The sequence below is a fragment of the Acomys russatus genome, chromosome 24, assembly GCF_903995435.1.
Source record: "Acomys russatus chromosome 24, mAcoRus1.1, whole genome shotgun sequence".
Taxonomy (NCBI): Eukaryota; Metazoa; Chordata; class Mammalia; order Rodentia; family Muridae; genus Acomys; species Acomys russatus.
The window spans coordinates 46,728,455-46,754,242 of record NC_067160.1 but is presented as its reverse complement, the minus strand read 5'-3'; the positions used below and the strand labels follow the sequence as shown (position 1 = coordinate 46,754,242).

At 39.5% G+C, this 25,788-nt stretch overlaps 2 protein-coding genes across 2 annotated transcripts; one reads left to right on the top strand and one right to left on the bottom strand.

Annotated features, from left to right (window-relative positions):
• Positions 1–443: 443 nt before the first annotated feature.
• LOC127207227 (olfactory receptor 1Q1-like) lies at positions 444–1,370 on the top strand. The gene has a single exon (XM_051166599.1). It carries the CDS (start codon positions 444–446, stop codon positions 1,368–1,370), a length of 927 nt encoding a protein of 308 aa, XP_051022556.1.
• Positions 1,371–20,718: 19,348 nt separating this feature from the next.
• On the bottom strand, positions 20,719–21,714 carry LOC127206924 (olfactory receptor 1361-like). Its single transcript, XM_051166229.1, has one exon. It carries the CDS (start codon positions 21,712–21,714, stop codon positions 20,719–20,721), a length of 996 nt encoding a protein of 331 aa, XP_051022186.1.
• Between the last annotated feature and the right edge of the window lie 4,074 nt (positions 21,715–25,788).

Here is a 25,788-nt window from a genome sequence, read left to right as displayed (position 1 = left end):
ATTCATAGGTCTACTGTCATGAATAAGGTAGCCTGGTTTTAGTTTAGAGAGTCACATCATATAGTGTTTAACAGCATAGCCTTTGGATCCCGGTAAACATGATATAAATTGAAATGTGACCTTTCTGAGCTTAAACTCTCTGTGCCTTCTAATTTGTAAAATACATAATGATGGTGGTGATGGTGATGATGATGGTTGCTTCATAAGGTAATTGTAATGTTTAAGTATGATAGTGTCAAAGACCCTGGTTCAAGAAAGATGTTCTATAAATGTTAAGTGTGGTGACAGTGATAGTGTTAAAAATAATGAAAAATTATTAAGTGCTCAATCCTTTTCTCAGTACCATGTGTATTTTGTATTGTGGTACATTGTTGAGGGCTCCTAAACAGTTTGATCATATTTCTGAGGAATAAAGATTATCATTTCTGCTCTTGTGGTAACAGATGGAAAACAGCAGCTGGACCAGCGTGTCACACTTTGTTCTTTTGGGCATCTCTACTCACCCAGATGAGCAAATTCCTCTCTTCCTTATCTTTCTAGTCATGTATTTAATCAACATTTCTGGCAATTTTTTCATCATTGTGCTCATCATCTCTTCTCCTCATCTCCACACTCCCATGTACATCTTCCTCAGTAACCTGGCATTGGCAGACATCTGCTTCACATCCACCACAGTTCCCAAGATGCTACAAAACATCTTCTCCTCTACAAAGACCATTTCCTACATGGGCTGCTTAGCCCAAACTTATTTCTTCATTTCCTTTGCAGCCATGGAAAATTTCCTCCTAGCCGTGATGGCCTATGACAGGTACGTGGCCGTCTGTCATCCTCTCCGCTACCCAACAATACTGACTGGAACGCTGTGTGTGCAGATGGTGGCTCTATGCCATGTGCTCTCCCATCTTCATGCCTTGCTGCACACCTGCCTCATGGGCAGACTGATCTTTTGTGCAGATAACAGGATTGCCCACTTCTTCTGTGACCTCTATCCTCTGATGAAGATTTCCTGCACCAGCACCCAGCTCAACACCTTGATGATTCATACAGAAGGCGTCATCATCATCGATGGAGCTCTGATCTTCATCATCGCTTCTTATGCCTTCATCATCTCTGCAGTTCTCCAGGTTCCCTCTGCCAATGGGAAGTGGAAATCCTTTTCTACTTGTAGCTCACACCTCACTGTGGTGGCCATATTCTATGGCACCCTCACATGGGTCTATTTCCGGCCCCTTTCCAGCTACTCGGTGGCCAAAGGCCGCATTGTGACTGTCATGTACACAGTGGTGACTCCTATGTTGAACCCCTTCATCTACAGCCTACAGAATGGGGACATCAAAGAAGCCTTCAGGAAATGGATGAGGAGGCTCTAACCCTTCTCTCTGGCTCAAACCTCAAACAACATTCCAAATATTAACTACGACACTAGGAAAATCATTTTGTCCTTCGCAAATCTGCTTCCTTTAGAATAAGCCAGAAAGGCTGAGTCAAGAGGATTGTAGATTCAAGGCATGCCTGGGTTAGAGAGTCCAAGACTATCTTGAGTGACTTAGTTAGACCCTGCAACAAACTAATTAAAAGGGAGGGCACTGGGTATGTAAGCCAGTAGGGCACTTGTTTAGTATGCACAGGATCTTAGCTTCAACCTCTAGTGCTGAAGGAAATAATTTTAAAAATAAATGCCCTAAATTGAATACATATCAAGGATTTTCTCATTAGGTATTGCACCTTAAGTAAGATAATATCTTTAAAGGCCACATTGTGACAGTAAGATACTATCTTACTTAAGAGAGTATTTCTTTTTTTTTCCTTTTTTTATTATTAATTTATTCATATTACATCTCAGTTGTTAGCCCATCCCTTGTATCCTCCCATTCCTCCCTCCCTCCCGCTTCCTCCCTACTCCCCTCCCCTATGTCTGTGACTGAGGGGGACCTTCTCCCCCTATATATGCTCATAGGGTATAGAGTCTCTTCTTGGTGACCTATTATCCTTCCTCTGAGTGCCACCAGGCGTCCCCATCCAAGGGACATGGTCAAATATGGGGCACCAGAGTTTGTGTGAAAATCAGATCTTCTTCTCCACTTAACGGTGGAGAATGTCCTGTCCATCGGCTAGTCTGGGTAGGGGTTCAAAGTTTACTGCCTATATTTTCCTTGACTGGTGCCATAGTTTGAGGAGGACCCCAGGGCCCAGACCCGCCTGTAGTTTTCCAGGACCCTCTGGATCCTTCTATTTCCTCATTCTCCCAGGCTTCTCACATCTAAAGTCTCAATAGGATGTCCTCCCCTCTGACCCACTTTCCTGGTAGATAAAGTTTTTCATGAGGACGTACCCCTTGGACTAGTGTCTCGATATAAGTGAGTATATACCATTTAACTCTTTCTGCTTCTGGGTTAACTCACTCATTATGATCATTTCTAGCTCAATCCATTTATCCACAAATTTCGGGAATTCCTTGTTTTTAATAGCTGAGTAGTATTCCATAGTGTAAATGTACCACAGTTTCTTTATCCATTCTTCTACTGAAGGACACGTAGGCTGTTTCCGTGTTCTGGCTATTATGAATAAGGCAGCTATGAACATGGTTGAGCATATGTCCCTGTTGTGTGGGCTCAGAACTAAACAGAGAATTCTCAACAGAGGAATATCAAATGGCTGAGAAATACTTAAAGAAATGCTCAACCTCCTTAGTCATCAGAGAAATGCAAATCAAAACGACACTGAGATTCCATCTTACACCCATCAGAATGGCTAAGATCAATAACTCAACTGACACCACATGCTGGCGAGGATGTGGAGAAAGAGGAACACTCCTTCATTGCTGGTGGGAATGCAAACTAGCACAACCACTTTGGAAATCTATCTGGCGCTTTCTCAGAAAAATGGGAATAGGGCTTCCTCAAGACCCAGCTATTCCACTCTTTGGAATATACCAAGAGAGTATTTCTTAAGCCCAAAGTACACAAACAAGGGAACTACTGTGTGCTTAATGTAAAACAACAGCACAGGGTTCACTGCATTTGAAGATGATCCATAGGCCCACAGTTAAACAAAGAGTAGTGATCCTCAGTGTTCATAGAGAGTGCGTCTGGACGATTTGCAGAGGAAGTTTCTAAAAGGGTTCCAGTGTCAGATTCTAAAATAGCCAAGAACAGAAAGACCATGTAATGAGCACAGGCAAAGCCACAGCCTAGAGTGAGACTTTAGAGACCATTGCTGTAATCTCCAAGCTGCTGTGTGAGAAGACTTATACTCCACCAACACTTACAGCAGCAGTCACTGGGCACAACCCAAAAGACCTGGAAACTAGACACTGCCAGGCCTGTTTGCATGTGCCTTGCACCACTACGTCTAATTCAAAGTGTAATGGTACATTGTGATTGGCTAAGAACTAGTCATTGTCACATTCTCTAGCTGCCAGGGGTACCATGAGGACAATATTAGTGCTTGTATCTTTGAGGAGTTTCTATGAGACAGATAAAATAGCTTAACTACTCTCTGTTGAAGGATTATTAATAGTTAATAATGAATTATTTTAGTAAAATCATCCATTACTCCTTAATCAGTTTTATATCCAAAGAACCATACAGAGAGACTAGGATCTATTTTATTAGCCTATAGCACAATGCCGTGCAATAATCATTCCATCCTAACCCTCCATGCTAGATAATTTCCTCCCATTCAGATTTCCTACACTATTCTTGCCTTTAAATCATTTCTTAGGCTGGGTTCATTTCTCCCAGTGTTTCCAGATCTTTTCTTCCTGGCTCCATCCTCCCCTTCCTTCTCTCTCTCTCTCCTCCCTTCACTCGCCAGGATGTCCCACACTATTCTCTGTTATTGTTCAGCATTGGATAGTTGGTTTTTATTGGCACCACAGAGAATAAATTGTGATATGGTTAAACAAACTTGAAACAGCAGATACTTAGAATAAACATCACAATGCAATGTCCAGATTGAAACCAGATAGTGGGGTGGAGAAATCAGCATTTGAATGAACAAGAGTAAACTGTACACAAGAACATTATGGCAATAACTTTATAACCTGGGAAAGACTTAACAATATTTATCGGGATCAGAATCTACTGGATGCCCAGAACTAAGTGTACCACTCTTCCACTTTGATATCCTTTTCAAGACATTCCATTCACACATAGCTGATGCTCTCATTGTCCAAGCTGAGTAGCTGATATACAGAATTTGCACTGGGTGATAGTCTGGTGACTGATTTTGGTGAGCATGGGGAATGAAGTAAAAAGCCAGAAGATCTTCTAGAATGTTAAATTTTCAGTCTCACCAGAAGAATATGAGGAGAGCCTCCCAGGAGACTGGTCATAAAATGTAGGCGTGGCTGACCAGCCCATCTGTCTAGATGAAGCATCACCTCTCAGACACAATCAGTTGGGACACTGAACTGAGAAGGAACTAAACTTGTGAAGACTTGGTGTAATATAACAGAAGCTTTATTCTAGCAAAAGTATAAATCTTTTTTAGTTTATATTTATTTTATTTCATCTCTCATTTTATTAGTTTTAATTAAATAGCTGCCACATACACAAAAAGATAATACAGGACAAATAAAATTGAATTGAAAATGTAAGTTAAAACATTTCTTTTTAATTTATTTATTTACTTTACATCCTGGTTGTAGGCCCAGCCCTCCTCACCTGCCAGTCCCACCTTCCCTTCCTCTCCCCCCTCCTCTGTTCCCTGTTCCTCAGAAAAGGGGGGCTCCACTTCCTATCCACCCCAGTTCATCAAGCCACATCAGGACTGAGCTTGTCCCCTTCCCCTGTGGCCTGGCAATGCAGTCGTGCCAGGGGAAGTGATCAAAAAGCTGGCAGAAGAGTCCACATCAGAGACAGCCCCACTCCCCTTACTAGGGGCCCCACGTGAAGCCTGAGCTGCCCATCGGTTACATCCTTGTAGAGGGCCTATGTCCTGTCCACGCAAGGACTTGGTTGGTGCGTCAGTCTCAGCAAGCCCCTCTGGGCTCTGGTTAGTTGTCTCTGTTGGACTTCCTATGAAGCTCATGTTATCTCCAGGTCCTTTTTACTTTTCTTTTTAATTAAAAATTTTAATTTACTCATAGTAATTTTACAAAAAGACACAACCATACCATACATCATATATATATATATATATATATATATATATATATATATATATATATATATATATACACATGCACATATAGTATATATTTGTGTGTATGTATGTAATATGTATGTATATAATGGGGTATTTTGGTTTTTATTTATTTATTTTTTTATTTTTACATATATACTTATATTATTAAACATATATACAATAGCTTATCTATAGCAAAAAGGACAATGACACAACCAGGAATTATATAAATGCTACATTCTTAGTGTTTTGGCTATTTATATTTGACAGCCTTGAAGAAAACATCTTTCCTACCTTGGTCAGGGTCTTTTTCCTTCCCCCCACTTTTCCACAAGACTCCCTACACTTTGCCCAATGTTTGGCAGTGTGTCTCAGCATCTATTTTAATGTGCTCCTAGGTAGAGCCTCTAAGAGGACAACTCTGCTAACCTGTTGTCTGCAAGTACAGCAGAGTATTGTTAATAGCATCAGGGGTTGACTCTCTCCCATGGGATGGGTCTTGGGTTGGGCCAGGCATTGTTCGGATATTCACTCAGTCTCTGCTCTATCTGTTCTATCCTTATCCCTGAACATATTGTAGGCAGAGTAAATTTGGGTTAAAGTTTTTGTGGGTGTGTTGGCGTTTCCCTCACTTTACTAGGAGACTTGTCTAGTTAGAAGGTGTTTTCTTCAGTCTCTATGGTCCCTGCTACTAGGAGTCTCTGCTAGAGTCCCTCTCATATCCTCCTAGACCCTGACTTAGGTCTGCAGCTTGTCACAGAGATTCCCCTGCCCACAGTTTCTCTTTTCTCTATAAGCTTTTGGTCCTTCCTCTCCTGTTCTTCCCAGGTATGATCTCCACCCCCATATCTCTCTGTGCTTCCTCTCCTACCTTGTTCTCTCTCTTCATATTTATTATCTTATATAAAATTCAAGTGCAAGTGGACCAAAGACCTCAACATAACACCAGATATGCTAAATATATTATGAGAGAAAGTGAGGAATAGCCTTGAGTTCATTGGCACAAGAGACAAGAAGGAAGTAAATAAATGGCAATCATGCAGTTTTTACAATCTTCTGAACATACTGCTGCCTGTGGACCACACTGTTAGTATTGTGATCTAAAGGGAGCACGCAGAGAAATAAAAACGTTAGTGGGGTCAAGTGATATACAGCAAGATCTCTGAGTGTTCTAATATGTATGTAAACTTTTCTTAAAGAAAGACATAAAGAGCTACTTGGTATAGGAAGAAGGCCTAGCCAGTAAAGTATGTCACAAGTATGAGGATTTGGTTTCAATCCCCAGAACCCACATAAAGAGCCAAATGTGCAATTTGGCACAAGGAACTACAGGAAACTGAGTAATGTAAAGGCTACAGACTAAAGAGGTTATATTTGAGAATATGTCTTTACAAATACATACATCCATGCAATAGGAATTGGTGAAAAAGAGGCCATGAATTTGAAGGAGAACAGGGAGGATCATATGGAAGGGCTTAGAGAGGGAAGGGAAGAGGAAATGCTACAATTAAAATACAATATCAAAAGTAAAACATCAAAAATTCAAGTGTGGTAAAACCTACTGGTTAGCTCAGTGATAGTAAAGTGAGGGACAGTGAGGGACAGAGACAGGCTAATACCTAGAGCCCACTAGCAATTTACCATCACCTACTTGGTGAAGTTAGACCAATGAGAGATCTTGTCTCAAACAAATGATGGGGGCGGAGCACCCGAGGTATGATACCTGAGGCTGTCCTCTGACTTCCACATGCATACATATATACTCTCTACCTCCAAAACACAAAGCACAGATATATAATCTGGACATGTATATCAGTGGTTAGAGCACTTGCCTAGTATGTACAAGGCAACACACACACACACACACACACACACACACACACACACACACACATACACACACTGCATACCTGCTCCAGGAGAGAAGAGAAAGTCTTGGTGGGTACACGGTAGGGATAATTGAGCAGGTGGTGAACACTGGTTAAGGGAAACCAACCATTGGGGACCAACTAACTATAGGAGCCAGCTGTTGAGGAGAGATTGAGGAACAAAGGAAAAAAATAAATACTAGACCCAGACATATGTAGCATAAGCTGAAAGGTCTTAAAGCCCAAGAGAACTTTACTTTTCTGTCTCTCTTACTTGCTTGCTGTTACTAGCTTACTTTTCTGTCTCTCTTGCCCAACCCCACTACTTTATTTAAAGTGAAGTTCAATTTTTTTCATTACAGATTGTATCATGATTTTCTCATCTTTTACAATCAATAGGGCACTTTAAAATCAACAAAGCAAGAGAACAATATAACAAAAACTACAAGGAATTCTGTATAACCTACAATAAAGCATACAGCAAAAATCAATCAATATTCAAGCAATGGTCAGCATGACCTGATTATTATTTATTAAATGATACTTGTGAAAGTTTAATCATAAATTTCCCCAGGCTAAAGCCATTGTGTTTACCTGATTGTCATAGAAACATAGCACGAGCTAAATGTTCTCTAGTAAAGGAAAAACTTGACTTAATACCAGTCCCAAACCAATAGATGTGCTAGCTAAGCCTAAGCTAACTGCCAAGGGGTCCTCTATTGTAAAATATCTGTAAAGCATGATTTCCAAGCCCACCTTTTATGGCTCTCAATGCAAAGTCTAAAGAAACTTTTCTACAGAAAACAATATCTAGCCAGTTACTATTATGTCGAGGTCCTAACTTTCTGAGCAGTTTCTGCCTGACTGCACACAGTCAGAGCCAAGAACTCTCTCGTTGTCTCAAGACTTTGGGCAGATGCCTTCTTTCAACATTCTCTGTGGGAAAAGTTTTCCCTGTGTGAATTTCATTAGGGCTCATAGTCAAAGTGAGAAATAGAGAGAAAGATGGTTTTAAAAGAAAAAGCAGAAATAGAAGCAATCATCGATGGTCTCCCAACCAAAAAAAGCCCAGGGCCAGATGGTTTCAGTGCAGAATTCTACCAGACCTTCAAGGGCGAGCTAATACCGATACTCTTCAAGCTACTCCAAAAGATAGAAATGGATGGAAAATTACCAAATTCATTCTATGAGGCCATAGTCTCATTGATACCTAAACCTCACAAAGACTCAACAAAGAAAGAGAATTTCAGACCAATTTCTCTTATGAACATAGATGCAAAAATACTAAATAAAATACTTGCAAAACGAATACAGGAACACATCAAAGATATCATTCATCATGACCAAGTAGGCTTCATTCCAGGCATGCAGGGATGGTTTAATATACGGAAATCCATCAATGTAATCCACCATATAAACAAACTGAAAATAAAAAACCACATGATCATCTCCTTGGATGCAGAGAAAGCGTTTGATAAAATTCAACACCCATTCATGTTTAAAGTTTTAGAGAGATCGTGGATACAAGGCACTTTCCTCAACATAATAAAGGCTATATACAGCAAGCCAATAGCCAAAATCAAAGTAAATGGTGAGATACTCAAGGAAATTCCTCTAAAATCGGGAACAAGGCAAGGCTGCCCACTCTCTCCATATCTCTTCAATATAGTACTCGAAGTTCTAGCCAGAGCAATAAGACAACAAAAGGAGATCAAGGGTATCCAAATGGGAAAGGAGGAAGCCAAATTATCCCTCTTTGCAGATGATATGATAGTGTACATAAGTGACCCTCAAAACTCCACCAGAGAACTCCTAAAGCTGATAAACACCTTCAGCAAATTGGCTGGATACAAAATTAACTCAAAAAAGTCTGTAGCCTTCCTATACACAAATGACAAGCTTGCAGAGGAAGACATTAGGAAAACCACACCCTTCACATTAGCCACAGCAATATAAAATATCTAGGAGTTACCCTAACTAAGCAAGTGAAGGACTTGTATGAAAAAAATTTCACAACTCTGAAGAAAGAGATTGAAGATGACCTGAGAAGATGGCATGATCTTCCTTGCTCGTGGATCGGGAGAATTAACATAGTAAAAATGGCCATCCTACCAAAAGCAATCTACAGATTCAATGCAATCCCTATCAAAATAACTACACAATTTTTTAAAGACATTGAAAGTTCAATTCTGAACTTCATATGGAAAAACAAAAAACCCAGAATAGCTAAAACAATCTTGTACAATAAAAGGTGCTCCGGAGGAATCTCCATACCTGATCTCAAACTGTACTATAAAGCAATAGTAATTAAAACAGCATGGTACTGGCACAGCAACAGGCTGGTTGATCAGTGGAATCGAATCGAAGACCCAGATATGAATCCACACACATATGGTCACTTGATTTTTGACAAAGAAGCCAAATCCATTCAATGGAAAAAGGATAGCATCTTCAACAAATGGTGCTGGTCTAACTGGAGGTCTATGTGTAAAAAAATGAAACTGGACCCATATTTGTCACCTTGCACAAAACTCAAATCCAAGTGGATTAAAGACCTCAACATAAAACCAGAGACACTAAGCCACTTAGAAGAAAAAGTGGGAAAGAGCCTGGAACATATTGGCATAGGAGACAACTTCCTGAACAGAACACCAACGGCCCAGGCCTTAATGTCAACCATTAATAAATGGGACCTCATGAGGCTGAGAAGCTTCTGTAAGGCAGGAGACACTGTCAAGAGAACAAAGCGACAGCCTACAGACTGGGAAAAGATCTTCACCAACCCGACATCTGACAAAGGTCTAATATCCAAAATATATAAAGAACTCAAGAAATTAAACACCACCAAACCGAATAACCCAATTGAGAAATGGGGCTCAGAACTAAACAGAGAATTCTCAACAGAGGAATATCAAATGGCTGAGAAACACTTAAAGAAATGCTCAACCTCCTTAGTCATCAGGGAAATGCAAATCAAAACAACTCTGAGATTCCATCTTACACCCATCAGAATGGCTAAGTTCATTCTTTTCATTTTCTTCTTCTTGGCCAAAATATAATATTATTTTTATAAAATAAATATAATGTATTATATCCCATCTCCTTTACATTTACTTCATAACAAGATATAATATTAGCCTCATTTTTCTCTATGCCTAACATCACGTTCTGATTTAGAAGCCTAGACAATGCTAAGTTTCCTTTTGCCCTCTTTTTAAAAGTCATTGTGCATGAAAACCTGACCACTGGCAGCTCATTGCAATGAAGCAGGCTCATGTGGCATGTATTCACTATGGGACTCTACTAAACCCAAGAGACTTCAATTGTGGTCAGGAGAAATTAAAGTGATTACTCTCACCAGGGTTGCTATAAGTGAAGAATCCTGAACGCAGACTATTTCTCCAGCCTTCCATACCATGGCCACACCTGAGAGGGGCTTTTGATTACTCTTCTAATAAACCCACCTGTATACATAGAAATAGCTCCTCACATCACCAAAAGAGTGACATAATCAGACATCACGTATCTTACAAAAGGAATAAAACAGAAGCAACTATAAGTCACAGTCTAAAACTCAAACATCCATTCAACCAAATGTCTACCTTGCAGGAAGTCCAGATAACCGTGTGTATAGAAGAAGCACTAATTAGACTCAGTGGGTTATAATGAAAGAAAAAGAAGAAAAAAGGACAAGAAGCAGAAATAGAGAATTGGAGAAGCCTCAAGGGGGCTGGGGAGGAAGAGTAGGGTGTGGGATATAATAAGATACTCTGGAAACCTATATGAATTTTTCAAAGAATATATAAAGATATCATTTCAAAGCAAGTGAAAATAAATTATTAAAAAATATATAAGATATAAATAAACATATCCTGAAATGTAGTGCTAAAATTAGATAAGCCCAGAGTAGAAAATTTCACACAGGCAAAAATAATTATCTCCTTAAATTGTCCTCAAAAAGACAAAAAAAAGTCTTCTTCCTTGAGACATTGTTGGTGGGAGCAAAAGGAATAGAGAAAAATAACTGACTATACTAACAAACTAATTTCAGTGCATGAACCTTATCGAAATTCTCTTTTTTTTTCACAGTATTTTTGTTTATTATCAATTTTAATTAGGTTAGTCTCTCATATATTACATCCCCACCACAGCTTTCCCTCCCTCCCTCCCTCTGCCCCTCACCTCCTCCATTTCTGTCCCCTCATCCCTTCAATTCTCATTCATCTCTCTTCCATGTCCCTTCAGAAAATGGCAGGCCTCCTAGGGACTTCAACCAAAGGTGGCATATCAAGTTGCAATAAGATTAGTCACATATCTTTATACTAAGGCTGGATGAGGCAACCCAGTAGAAAGAAAGTGTCCCAAAGGCAGACAAGTGCATCAGAATTGGCTCCCACTCCCTTTGTTAGGAGTACCACAAAAACACTGAGCTACACAAATATAGCATATATACAGAGGTCCTAGGTTAGGCCCATGTACTATGGTGCCTCACATTTGACCATGTCCCCTGGAGGGGGAGACCTGGTGGCACTCAGAGGAAGGACAGCAGGTAGCCAAGAAGAGACTTGATACCCTATGAGAATATATAGGGGGAGGTAATCCCCCTCAGGAACAGTCATAGGGGAGGGGAATAATGGGAAAATGGGGGGGGGGGAAATGGGAGGATACAAGGGATGGGATAAACATTGAGATGTAACAAGAATAAATTAATAAAAAAAAGAAAAAAGAAAAAATTTTTTAAAAAAAAGAAAATGTTTCAAAACAATCAAAAGAAGGAAGATTCAGTCAGAATAGTACAATACTGATGATGAGTTGATAATGATTTTACTATTCTGGTTTTTTTTCCAAAAGCTTTATACAAATAGAATTTTTATAAGTTTTTAAATTAATTTATTCTTGTTACATCTCAATGATTATCTCATGCCTTGTATCCTCCCATTCCTCCCTCCCTCCCATTTTCCCCTTACTCCCCTCCCCTATGACTGTGCCTGAGGGGGACTTCCTCCCCCTTTATATGCTCATAGGGTATCAAGTCTCTTCTTGGTAGCCTGGTATCCTTCCTCCCCGCTCAAACTATGGCACCAGCCAAGGACAATACAGGCTGTAAACTTCAAACCCCTGCCCAGATCTAGCCAATGGACAGGACATTCTCCACCGTTGAGTGGAGAGTGGGGTATGACTTTCACACGTACTCTGGTGCCTCATATTTGACCATGTCCCCTGAAGGGGGAAACCTGGTGGCACTCAGAGAAAGGATAGCAGGCTACAAATAGAAATTATACACAATAGCCTGGGACTCAGCAGAGCATTGCTCAGCCCTCATTAGAGAAGCTTCTTCTTTCAGTACATGTTAATTAACAAAGAGATCCATAATTAGACAATGTTAGGGAAGTGGGAGACTTTGTGGCACTCAGCCCTAAATGTTATATCTTTATCTGTGCATAAAAGGAGCTGGAAAGATAGTAAGAGCCAAAAGTGGTAGGAGACTCCAAAAAAACGGTGTCTTCCAGTCAGAAGAGGACGGGTACACATTTGAACTCATAGGGTCTATGACAGTACATACAAGACCTACACAGTTAAATCAGACAAAATCCCAGCACCAAAAAAGGGGAGTGGACATCGTCCCACCCTACCCAAGAAGCTGTTTGTAACTGATATGTTCTGGGAAAGTGAAACCTGTTTTCTTTAACAGAATGTGAGTAGGCATGTCATCCACACTCCAGGCAAGTCCCAAGCCTAGAGCAAGTTGAGCGACACAAAATGGGCTCCATACTTTGGTTTGATTAGATTTGTTTCTTGTGTGTGTGTGTGTTGGTATTTTTTTCTTGCTGATTTTCTTTCTTTCTTTTACTTTGTTTTGATTTTCATTTTTTGGGTTTGTTGTTATTGTTGTTGTTTTTGTTGTTTACATTTTTTCCTGAGGGTGAGAGAAAGAAACCATGATGTAGTAGGTAAGGAGGTGAGAAGGATCAGAACTGAGAGGAGATAGGGAAGGTAATGAATTTTTTTTTGTATGAACTTTTTTTTTATTAATTTATTCTTGTTACATCTCAATGTTTATCCCATCCCTTGTATCCTCCCATTCCTCCCCCCCATTTTCCCATTATTCCCCTCCCCTATGACTGTTCCTGAGGGGGATTACCTCCCCCTGTATATTCTCATAGGGTATCAAGTCTCTTCTTGGCTACTTGCTGTCCTTCCTCTGAGTGCCACCAGGTCTCCCCCTCCAGGGGACATGGTCAAATGTGAGGCACCAGAGTACGTGAGAAAGTCGTATCACACTCTCCACTCAACTGTGGAGAATATTCTGACCATTGGCTAGATCTGGGAAGGGGTTTAAAGTTTACCTCCTGTATTGTCCTTGGCTGGTGCCTTAGTTTGAGCGGGACCCCTGGGCCCAAATCTGCCTATCATATTGTTCTACTTGTAGATTTCTAGAAGCAAACAAAATTATAGCATTTATTCACAGTTTACTCCCAAATGATATAGAATTCAATATCTTAGCATATTTACATTGTTATATAATCATCATAACCAATATTAGGACATTTCCAGCATTTTAAAAACAAACCTGTGCACTTAGCTATTACTTCTAAACTTTTCAACTCTTTGTCCTAGGAAATCAATGACCTATTTGTTCTAAACTTTTCATACTAAGAGAATAATATATGTCATATGGTCTTTACTGTTAGCAGCTTCCAAAATGAAAAAATGATTGAGACAGTTTATTGCCTCAACAGTCACCCAACACTCTCTATAGCATTGGAGTATCATATTCAGCCTTCTGGTCCAATATTCCTGGCAGGCATATTTGTGATGCAGGAACTATTGATAACTTGCTTACCCTGTCTTGGCAAAGTTTGGCCATCGACTCTGCCTGCATATAAACTTGCCTATTTTTAGGCAGAATTCTGTCTGTGGCAGAAACAAGGACATTTTGACCAGTGGCTGGTTTGCCACATTTGAAGCCAACTCCATAAGGATGTTCTTTGATGCTCATCTTCTTTGAGGCAGGCTGGGTGTTGCCAGGAGTTAAATTGTCTTGTTGTCAAAGAATCTTTAGAATAATAAAACATCTTTAAATGCCATAATCTGTAGGTCTCTGAGGCTTTTGAAGACCTTATTTAACTATTTTACCTCATCTATCTATAGAATCATATCTATCTATTAGATCTAGAATATATATTCTTGTGGTAAAATTAAAAGCTGGAAAATATTTGTCAAAATCCAGCACCCTTTCATGATAAACGTTGTGGAGAGATAAGGATTCAAGGCACATACCTAAACACAATATAGTCAATATGCAGCAAGCCAATAGCCAACATCAAATTAAATGGGGAGAAACTTGAAGCAATTACACTAAAATTATGGACAAGGCTTCCCACTCTCTCCATATCTATTCAATATAATACTTGAAGTTCTAACTAGTGCAGTAAGAGAACTAAAGGAAATCAAGAGAATACAAATTGGAAACGAAGTAAAAATAATATTTTCACAGATGATATGATAGCATACATAAGTAACTCTGAAAATTCAACTAGAGAACTCCTATAACTGACAAAGACCTTCAGCAAATTGGCTGTCTACAAATTTAACTCAAAAAAATCAGTATTCCTCCTTTATATAAGTAATAAATGGGCTGAAAAAAAAAGTTAGGGAAACAACACTCTTCACAATAGCCATAAATTATCTTGGTGAGGCTCTAACTGAGAAAATGAAAGACATGTATGACAAGAACTTCCAGTATTTGAAGAAATAAATTGAAGAATATATCAGAAGATGGAAATATCCAGCATGCTCATGGATCAGCAGTGTCAACATAGTAAAATCTCACCAAAAGCAATATACAAATTCAATGCAATTCCTATGAAAATTCCAGAACAATTCTTTACAGACCCTGAAAGAGCAATCCTCAACTTCACATGGAAAAATTAAAAACCCACGATAGCTAAAACAATTCTATACAATAAAAGAACTTCCAGAGGTATCACCATCCCTGATCTCAAGCTGTATTAAAGAGAAATAGTAATAAAACCTGATAGTATTGACATAAAAACAGACAGGTTGATCAATGGAATAGAATCAAAGACACAGAAGTATGTGCACACACCTATGGACACTTGATTTTTTACAAAAAAAAAAAACAACCCATACAACAGAAAAAAGAAATCATCTTCAACAAATGGTGCTTTTCTAATTGAATGTCTACATGTAGAATATCTAATGCAAATAGATCCATATTTATCACCCTACACAAAATCCAAGTTCAAACCAGATACAGTAAGTTTAATAGAAGAGAAAGAGGAGAATGGCCTTGAAGTCGTTGGTACAGGTGGTACCTTTTTTTAACAGAACAACAACAGCTCAGGCACTAAGATAAATGATTAATAAATGAGACTTCATGAAACAGAAACACTTTTGTAAAGCAAAGGACACCATCAATACACCAAAGTAAGAGTGTACCAACTGGGAAAATATCTTTCCCAACCCTACATTGAAATATGGCTAATATCCAAAATATATAAAGAACTCAAGAAATCAGACCCAAAAAACCAAATAACCCAATCAAAAATGGGATACAGATTCTCAAAAGTGGATCTCTAATGCCAGAGAAGCATTTAAAGAAGTGTTCAAAGATTCTAGTCACCTGGGAAATGTAAACCAAAATGACTCTGAGATTTCATCTTACTCTCCTCAGAATGGCTAAGATCAAAAACCCAAGTGACAGCACATCCTGGTAAGGATGTGGAGCAAGGAGAACATTCCTCCATGGATGGTGGGAGTGAAAACTTGTACAACCATTTGGAAATCAATCTTGTGTTTTCTCAGAAAATTGGAAATAGTTCTAGCTCAAGACCCAGCTATATCACTCCTGGGCATATACCCAAAACATTCCACCATGCTACAAAGACACTTTCTCAACTATGTTCATAGAAGTTTATTTGTTTAGCTAGAAGCTGGAACCAACCTCTGTGTCCCTCAATCAAAGAATGGATAAAGAAACTATGGCACATTTACACAATGGAATACTGTCCAGCTATTAAAAATGAAGACATCATGCAATTTGCAGGCAAATGGGTGGAACTAGAAAAGACCATCCTGAGTGAAGTAACCCTGTCCCAGAAAGACAAGTATGGTATGTACTCACTTGTAAGTGGATATTAGCCACAAAGTACAGGATAGCCATGCTAAAATCCACAGATCCAAAGAAGCCAAGGAAAGCCCAAGGGAGGATTTCTTGAATCTCACCCAGAAAGGGAAATAGTCATCTGAAGTAGATAAAGGAGGGAAATATTTCAGAGAAGGAGTGAGGAAGGTAACTAGGATGAGGATCAAGTATGAGGAGAGCAGGGGGTTGGGGCCAGATTTGGGGAAAATAATAGAAATCAATGAGGGGATATTGCTAGGACAGGGAGGCTCCTGGGAGCCTATGGTGGTAATCCTAGTTGATACTCCTAGCAGAAGGAGATATGGAGCTTGAAGTTGCCACCTCCTGTAGCCAGGTGGGTCTTCCAGTGGAGGAATGGTGACACCCACCCATCCATAAAACCTTCGACTTAAATTTTGTCTTATCAAAGATAAGGATGGAGCAGAGATTTATGGGATGGTCCAACTTGAGACCCACCCCATAGGAGAGAGACAGCCTCTGATACTAGTAATGATACTCTGCTATGTTTGCAGACTGGAGCCTCGCATAACTGACTTTTGAGAGACTTCATCCAGCAGCTGATGGAACCAAATACAGAAACCCACAGCCAAATAATAGGCTGAGGGGAGTTTTGTGCCAGGAAGGCTTCATCCTACCACAAAGACACTTGCTCACCTATGTCCATTGTTGCTATGTTCATAATAGCCAGACACTGGAAACAACCTAGATGTTGCCCAAAAGAAGAATAAATAAAGAAATCCCATTTAAAAAATACTCTGTTGTGCATTTACAGAACAGAGTATTTGTCATCCTCTAAGAAAAAAAATGGTATCATGAAATTTGCTGGCAAATGTGTGAAACTAGAAAAAATTATGCTGAATGAGGTATCCCAGTCCCAGAAAGGCAAATATGGTACGTATTCCTTTATACATGGATATTAGCTGTTAAATCAATGATAATCAAGTTTCAATCCACAAAACCACATAAGTTGGGTATAAAGTAAGGTACTAATGAGGACATAGAGTTCTCTTCAGGAAAGGTAATGGAATAGATAGTTAAGGGGTGAATGGGGCCTGGAACAAGAGAATCAAGTTGGGAGAGAGAAGAAAGATGGGGGTGAGGGATAGAATATAGGGAAAGACAGCTAAAATTAAGGACCCTTTGGGAAATAGTATGAAAATTACTATAGGTTGCATTACACAAACTGACAGCAAGGCTCTATTGTTGAAGACAACACTTTCTCAAGTCAGCGAATGTGGTGAGGTTGCCCTGGTAGCCCTGACCTGTACATCCTAGCATCTTTGGTACTATTTGGCATAATGTTTTTGTGGACTGTGTACAGTTTACCCTTGTTCATTCAAATGTTGATTTCTCTATCTCACTATTTGGTTTCAATCTGGGCATGGCATTTTAATGTTTCTTCTAAGTATCTCGATGCTCAAGTTTATGTAAGCATTTTCACCATTTTTCTCTATTATGCAAATAAAATGCCAACCAGACAATGATGAGAAATACAGGGAATAGGGAGGGATATCATAGACCAGCGAAGGGTAGAGAAAGAGAGAGGAAGTGGAGATTGAACCATGAGGAGAGGACCAGGAACCATTAGGAGGAGTGAGCCAGAGCAAGGATATTATTTAAAAAGCAAGTATGACAGAAAATCTGGCTTGGAGAAAGCTAGACTAGCTTGGAGATTAAGGATAGAGTAATTATTGCTCAATATTGTGATCTAGGCTAATTAAATAAAACATAGTCTCCATGTATCTTTACTTGGTTATATACCTGGTTAAAGAGTAACTGAACTATTAATAATAATATTAATCAATGTTAATTATTAATAATGATTCTACAAGATAATCTATGTGCTACTAAAAGAGAAATGTAAACACCAACACAGTCACAAATTCTTTGATCTACAACGCTTTCCTGCTTGCAAGAGCTACTAGGGCAATGATGGCATAGAGCTTGTGGAAATAACCAACCAATATCTGAGTTGCCTTAAGACCTTCTCCACAAGACACAACCCATACCTAGTACTGCTTAGGTGACCAACGACCTGCGACTAGATAGACCAGAGACCTAAGGAATAATCAAATATTACTTTTCTTATTTTAAAAAACTAGCAATGAAATAACTCTTAGTGACATTCTGCTATACTTATAGTTGAGTGCCTTGCTCAGCCATCAGCAGAAAAGCTTCCTCCTGAAGCAACTGGGAACAAATACAGAGACCCACAGCTGGAAATTATGCAAGAGTGATAGACCTTGGAACACTCAGGTCTAAACAGGATGTCTCCATTACCCCCTTTTCCTCACAGCTTAAGAAATCCTGAGGTATGACACCACCCAATGGACAGGACATTCTCCACCATTGAGTGGAGAGTGGGGACTGACTTTCACACAAACTCTTGTGACCCATTTTTGACCACGTCCCGTAGATGGGGAGGCCTGGTGGCACTCAGAGGAAGGATAGCAGCCTACCAAGAAGAGACTTGATACCCTATGAGTTTATACAGAGGGAGGAGGTCCCCCTCGGCCACAGACACAGGGGAGGAGAGTAGGAGGAAATTGGGAGGGAGGGAGAAATGGGAGGATGCAAAGGATGGGATAACAATTGAGATGTAATATGATTAAATTAATAAAATATTTTTAAAAAGAAAAAGGAAATCCTGAGGTAGACAGAAAGGTAGTCAGAGATGATGGAGGATACCAAGAAGGCCCTCTAAATCAACTTAACAAAGCTCATATGAACCCCAGAGACTGAAGCAGCATGCACAAGGTCTGAATGTGTCTGTACCAGGACCTTTGTGTATATATTATGGCTCCCAGTTTAGTGTTTTTATGAGATTCCTGAGTGTGTGAATGCGTGGGTCTTTGTTTCTTGTGCACTCTCTTGGTCTCTTTTCCTAGTGTTATTGTCTTATTTTATTATTATCCCTTACGATTCTGCTTGTTTTCTAATGAGAGACAGAAAGGTAGTGGATCTGGGTGGGAGGGGACATAGAGAGTAACTGGGAAGAGTAGAGGGAGGGAAACTGTAATGAGCATATGTTACATGAGAAAAAAAATATTTCAATAAAAGAAAAGACATGAAATAAAGATAAATTGACTCCTTCTTCCCCTGTTTGTATCCTTTTTATGTCTTTCTCTTGTCTAGTGAGACCTAAGGTAAATTTTTAGGTCTTGTTATTGATCTTATGAGGGCTCTGGGTTTTTCATTTAGTGTGATATTGGCTATAGATTTGTCATATGTAACTTTTATTATGTTGATACATTCTCCCTTCACCCATACTCTTTCTGTGTGTTCAATGAAGTTATCATGTAATTTTAGCCTTTGGTTCTATTGGGTCTATTGATTTACATACGATGCCACACCCATGTGTTTCAGGAATGAAACCAACTTGGTTGTAATGGAAGAACTTTTCACTTTTTTATTTGAAATATTTTTTTGAGAATTTCATACATGAGTGCTATATTCACATCATTTCCTCCTCCCTCCCCCCTCCAATTATTCTTGTTCCCCCTATTACCTCTCAAGTTTATGACCTTTTTCTTATTCAAGTATCATTGTTAAATATATGCATTTATACACACACATATCCCATACAGGTCCATTTAGTGTTGCTTTATGCACATATATTTAGGGATGACCACTTGGGATTGGATAACCTACGAAGGAACTCATACATGAGCAAAAATTCATTCTCCCTCTCAACATCTCTTCATACACAGCTGGAACTCCATGAAACTTCCCTCATCTTCATTCACATTGACATTTCAGATGGTAATGTGATTGTGCCAGACTTGTTTACAAAAGCGTATTGTTAAGGTTTCATGGCACAGCTTTCCTGTCATGTCAAGAAGACATTATCTCCTGGTCCTCTCTCCCTTGCAATCCTTTTGCCCCCTCCTCTGTGATTCTTCTTGAACCTTGGGTGGAGGGGTTGTGTTGTAACTATAATAGTTGGGTCTTAGGCCCCCAGAGTCACATAATCTCTGCATGTTGACATTATGGATCTTTGTTTTCAGTGACCTATACTATGTTCTATGGTGCAGACAACTGGTTAAAAAAAAAAAAAAAAAAAAGGAACAATTCATTCGCTATAGGCATTTGATGTGCTATTATTGTGAGAGGACAGATTGCTGAAAATATTATTAAAATATTCAAAAATGTTACCTATTCCATAATTTATACAAAATTCACTCCTGTGAATAACATCTATAATTCACATCAGTCTCTCTGTAAGAGAATATTTGATAAACCACCACTAAAATAATAGGAGCCCTGTATACCACTGAACTGATTTGATTTGATACCAGTTAACTCATTTTTCTCTGTTTTACATGGTTCACAAGAAAAAGAAGATGTTTGGGTTGAATGATTTTTTAAAATATCCTCAGTTCCAATGACATGAGATTTCTCGGTCAGTCAAAAATGTCCAAAGCCATCATTCATTAACTAGCTTCTTTCCTAATCCCGCAAAGAGGGTGTTGATAGCAAAAATGATTCCACAGGAATATGATTCATAGACATCATTAAGAGATTAGCTCACCTCTCTGCAGAGTTTGCACACTAACCCTTGTTTCTTATGAGATGTGCTGGCATTCTTTGTTTGCTTGAAATCCAGGCTAGAAGCTTCCTGAGATGTGGTTTCCTAAAAAGCCTCCATAATGCTCCCTTAACTTCTTGGTTCCTCAGGCTGTAGATCAGTGGATTTAACATTGGAGAAATGAGCGTATAAAAGATGGCCACCTGGCGATCTTGTTCTAGATTGTAGCTGGATGATGGCTTGAGGTACATGTGAACCAAAGAACCAAAGAGAAACATCACAACCAGAATATGGGAGCCGCAGGTGGACAAGGCTTTATTCAGGGCAGCAACTGAGTGCATGTGGGCTATGGCAACACCTATGCGGACATAGGACCCCAAAATGAAGAAGAAGGGGCTGACCACCACAGCTACACCCTCAGTGAAGATTAACAACTCATTGAGCACTGGTCGAGTACAGGAGAGCTTCAGCAGAGGAGTGATGTCACAGAAGAAGTGGGTGATCTGGTTGCCACAGAAGATTAAACGAGTGACCAACACACTGTACAGGAGACTGTTAAGGCTGACCACCACCCATGAGGTCAATGTTATACGCAGACAGAGGTTATGGCTGACAATGGCAGAGTATCTTAAAGGGTCACAGATGGCAACATAGCGGTCAAATGCCATGGCACCCAGCACGTGAACTTCCATGCTTCCCACTGCCATAAAGGAAAAGAGTTGTGTCATACAACGGTTATAGGAAATTGTTCTATTTAAAGAGAGTGTGTGCACCAGCATCTGAGGAACAGTGATGGTTGTTAGAGATATGTCAATCAAAGAAAGCTGGCTGAGAAGGAAGTACATGGGAGTCTGAAGCTTGGGATCTGAGCAAGCAACAATTATTAGCAGAGTATTGCCCAAAACTGCCATCAGGTACATGACAAGGACAGTTCCAAAAATAACCAGCTGCATCTCTGGCCGGCTAGACAAGCCCAACAACACAAATTCTGTCACTTCTGTCCTGTTTTTAGTGGCCATAAGTCATGGTCTACATCACTTGTAAAGAGGATGATCACAGCTGGAAAAGGAAGATAATGATGTCAAAATTCAGGCATATCACAAGTATCTGCATCCCAGATAGGGTAAGTAGGTACCTAGCGAAACCTGTGCTTGATAATTAAAAACAGCTTATAACATTTAAAAATACAAAGTGTGACTTTCAGAACTGCTCCCATACAATGTCTCTACACCTCAGATGTGCAACCTGCTGGAGTGAAGACTTGTTCTAACTTTGAGCATCAAGGAACTCAGTGGTGGTCTTCTGGTAGCTGTGTTCCATTAAGTTGACCAAACTTACCTAGGACGTGAGGAGATATGAGTAATATAAGCCCTGACTTTATTAGTGACTACACACACACACACACACACACACACACACACACACACACACACACTGGATTGGATTCTCACATCTTTTCAAGTCAAATTTTCAATACAAATAGGCCAAAATGTATACAAACCTTGCCATGCTGCTGTACAAATAGACATTTTGATAGTGTAATAGGCTTATAAATAAGTATAAAAAATCATTTGAGAGTTAAATGTAATCATGGAAGGACATACAGTAAAGAGTCTTTACCCTAAGCTTGCTGACCTGCACATTTAGTCTCAGTTTCTCAGTGGTCCATACTTTTATGCCTCATAACTCTATGCTGCCAGCTTATATACACACAATTGATGCTTCTGCGTAATCAGCCTAAGATTTCTTTTAGCCTTCTAAAACAAGTTGAAAATTTATCTTTTTAAAAGTGTCTCACTCATCCCATTTCCTCATTTTTTTTTTTTTTTTTTTTGGTTTTTCTAGACAGAGTTTTTCTGTGTAGCCTTGGCTGTCCTGGACTCACTTGGTAGACCAGGCTGACCTTGAACTAACAGCGATCTTCCTGCCTCTGCCTCCAGAGTTCTGGGATTAAAGGTGTGCACCGTGCCCGGCTCCTCAATTTGTAATAATCATTTTAGCTCTTTGATTTCTTCATTCATTCTTTTTATTTGATGGATTCACAAAACTTGAAATTATATAACAGTTGTAGCAGATGTTCTTGGTCTTTGAGTATCAAGGTTATTTTCATGTTACAAGAAGTCATACCTAATGGTTAAAACTATTTCTTTTTATTTTTATCTAAAATCAGTTTTAGCAAGTCTGTCATGTCTTTTCTAAGTTTCTTCCTGGTATTATCTTAGGGTGTTTATTCTATGCAACTCTTCAAGTTTCTATAGGGATAAAATGGTAAGCTATCATAGTCTGAGCCCCAAGGTAGAGAGAAGAGCATATTACAACACCCGGTGGATTTGTACTGTGGGGACATTTGCTTTAGCCAGTTTGTATATCCATGGCTTTTTTTCCATTCTCCCTCTCACTCCCCTTCCTCCTGTCATGGATACTTCAGGCATAGAGTCTTTCCCTAGAAGGTGACCTTCTCTTCCATTGCAACCCTTTGCCCAGTATGCTAAAGGTATGGTCGCCTCATTGATCTCTTAAAAATCCACTAAGTGTCACATTGATAATGACTTTTTGATTCTTTTCACTCAATGTTGTATATTTTGACATTTGTTTGGTTGAGATCTCTACACAGGCAGAGAAACACAAACAAAAGGTAAACCCAGCAGCAAATCCACCTCAGCTGGCTGATCCCTTGATGAGACTGTCTCCACCAAAGGAAGACAGTCACAAAAAAGATCAGATGTGCAAGTCCATGAGTCAGGGATCATTGTTCTGTATAACTTAAAACCTGATTGCTCTTTAAACTCCCAGATGTCAGGGAATGATTACATTGTATCCCATCACAAAGATGCTCACATCACTGGGCTGCAGCTTTTTAGCATCTCACAGTTTTCCTAAGTTCATCCCCATTTGCTTGTTTAGACTTTGGTTTTCCTATAATTTCTCATTGATAAAATTTTCAGATCATCTTTAATTAATAAAAATTATCCATAGAGTAGAAGTTGGAATGATCAAGAAAACTTACATTTTCCAGTGTTTACTCTCTTGGCTTCATTTCTTCCTTTATCTTTCCATGTCAATGAATGTAGCTCAAATTATATGTTATCATGATATAATGACTTTTTAAAAACTGAGCCACAGAAATGTCAACATGGAGGTGTAGCTGGTATGGAAGAAGAGTGCAAGGAAAAGATATGAACTCACTTCCTCCATGAGAACAGAGTGAATTATTACAATCTCCAAGAAAAAAACTACAAAAATTGTTTTAGTAAGATAAGAATGTAATAACAAAGCATTCATTTTATTTTAAAGGGAGTTAAACTATTTTTTTCTTTTGTTTGTTTGTTTCTTTGTTTTTTATTTATTTTTTATGCAAACTTTATTAAGCTTTTCTTTGGGGGTGACCACTTTTTTCTTTTTAATATTTTATTAATTTATTCATATTACATCTAAATTGTTAGCCCATCCCTTGTATCCTCCCATTCCTCCCTCCCTCCCACTGTCCCTCTACTCCCCTCCCCTATGTCTGTGACTGAGAGGGACCTCCTCCCCTTATATATGCTCATAAGGTATCAAGGCTCTTCTTGGTAGCCTGCTATCCTTCCTTTGAGTGCCACCACGCCTTCACATCAAGGAGACGTGGTCAAAAATGGGGCAAACAGTTTTTTTTACCCTCAGGTTTATTTTTATTTTTATTTATTTTTTCTCCTTTTCCCCCTTTTTTTATTATCAATTTATTCATATTACATCTCAGTTGTTAGCCCATCCCTTGTATCCTCCCATTCCTCCCTCCCTCCCGCTTTCCCCCCTATTCCCCTCCTAGGGCTTCCTCAAGACCTAGCTATTCCACTCCTTGGAATATACGCAAAAGATGCACTACCACACAACAGGGACATATGTTCAACCATGTTCATAGCTGCCTTATTTATAATAGCCACAACATGGAAACAGCCTAAGTGTCCCTCAGTAGAAGAATGGATAAAGAAACTGTGGTACATTTACACTATGGAATACTACTCAGCTATTAAAAACAAGGAATTTACAAAATTTGTGGACAAATGAATTGAACTAGAAATTATCATAATGAGTGAGTTCACCCAGAAGCAAAAAGAGTTAAATGGTATATACTCACTTATATCGAGACACTAGTCCAAGGGGTACGTCTCCATGAAAAACTTTACCTACCAGGGAAGTGGGTCAGAGGGGAGGACATCCTATTGAGACTTTAGATGTGGAAGCCTGAGAGAATGAGGAAATAGAAGGATCCAGAGGGTCCTGGAAAACTACAGGTGGGTCTGGGCCCTGGGTTCCTCCTCAAATTATGGCACCAGTCAAGGAAAATATAGGCAGTAAACTTCGAACCCCTACCCAGACTAGCCAATGGACAGGGCATTCTCCACCGTTAAGTGGAGAAGGAGATCTGACTTTCACACAAACTCTGGTGCTCCATATTTGACCATGTCCCTTGGATGGGGATGCCTGGTGGCACTCAGAGGAAGGATAATAGGTCACCAAGAAGAGACTCGATACCCTATGAGAATATACAGGGGGAGGAGGTCCCCTCTCAGTCATAAAACTATTTTTAAATGTTATATTTCCCACTCATATCAGTAAAAGCAAGACATGGGAGTGGTTTTCCTGGGATCTGATTTTATGGATTTGTTTCTGTACTGTTTCTATTTCTCAGCCTCGTCATTGTTTCCATCAGATCCTGAGCTCAATTGGTTCCATTCAGAAACCTGGATGGAAGGAAAGTGTGTGTGTGTGTGTGTGTGTGTGTGTGTGTGTGTGTGTGTGTGTGTGGAGAGAGAGAGAGAGAGAGAGAGAGAGAGAGAGAGAGAGAGAGTGAGAGAGGAGAGAGAGGGAGAGAGAGAGAGAGAGAGAGAGAGAGAGAGAGAGAGAGAGAGAGAGAGAGAGAGAGAGAGAGAGAGAACACTCACTGGGACATCTCAAATCAATGAACTAAACTATAGGGGAAGGAGGAATAGAATCCCTGAAAACAGCCACTTAAGAGTCGCTGATCTCTCAATACATAACTAGTGCTCTGAGAATATAACTAAAGTCATAGAAGAGGTAGAGTGAGAGGGCTCCATCTAACTCAGTTGTCTTCT

Bases quoted from the DNA above. Each gene is read 5' to 3' on its own strand.
- LOC127207227 (XM_051166599.1), top strand. From the start codon at position 444: ATGGAAAACAGCAGCTGGACCAGCGTGTCACACTTTGTTCTTTTGGGC.
- LOC127206924 (XM_051166229.1), bottom strand. From the start codon at position 21,714: ATGGCCACTAAAAACAGGACAGAAGTGACAGAATTTGTGTTGTTGGGC.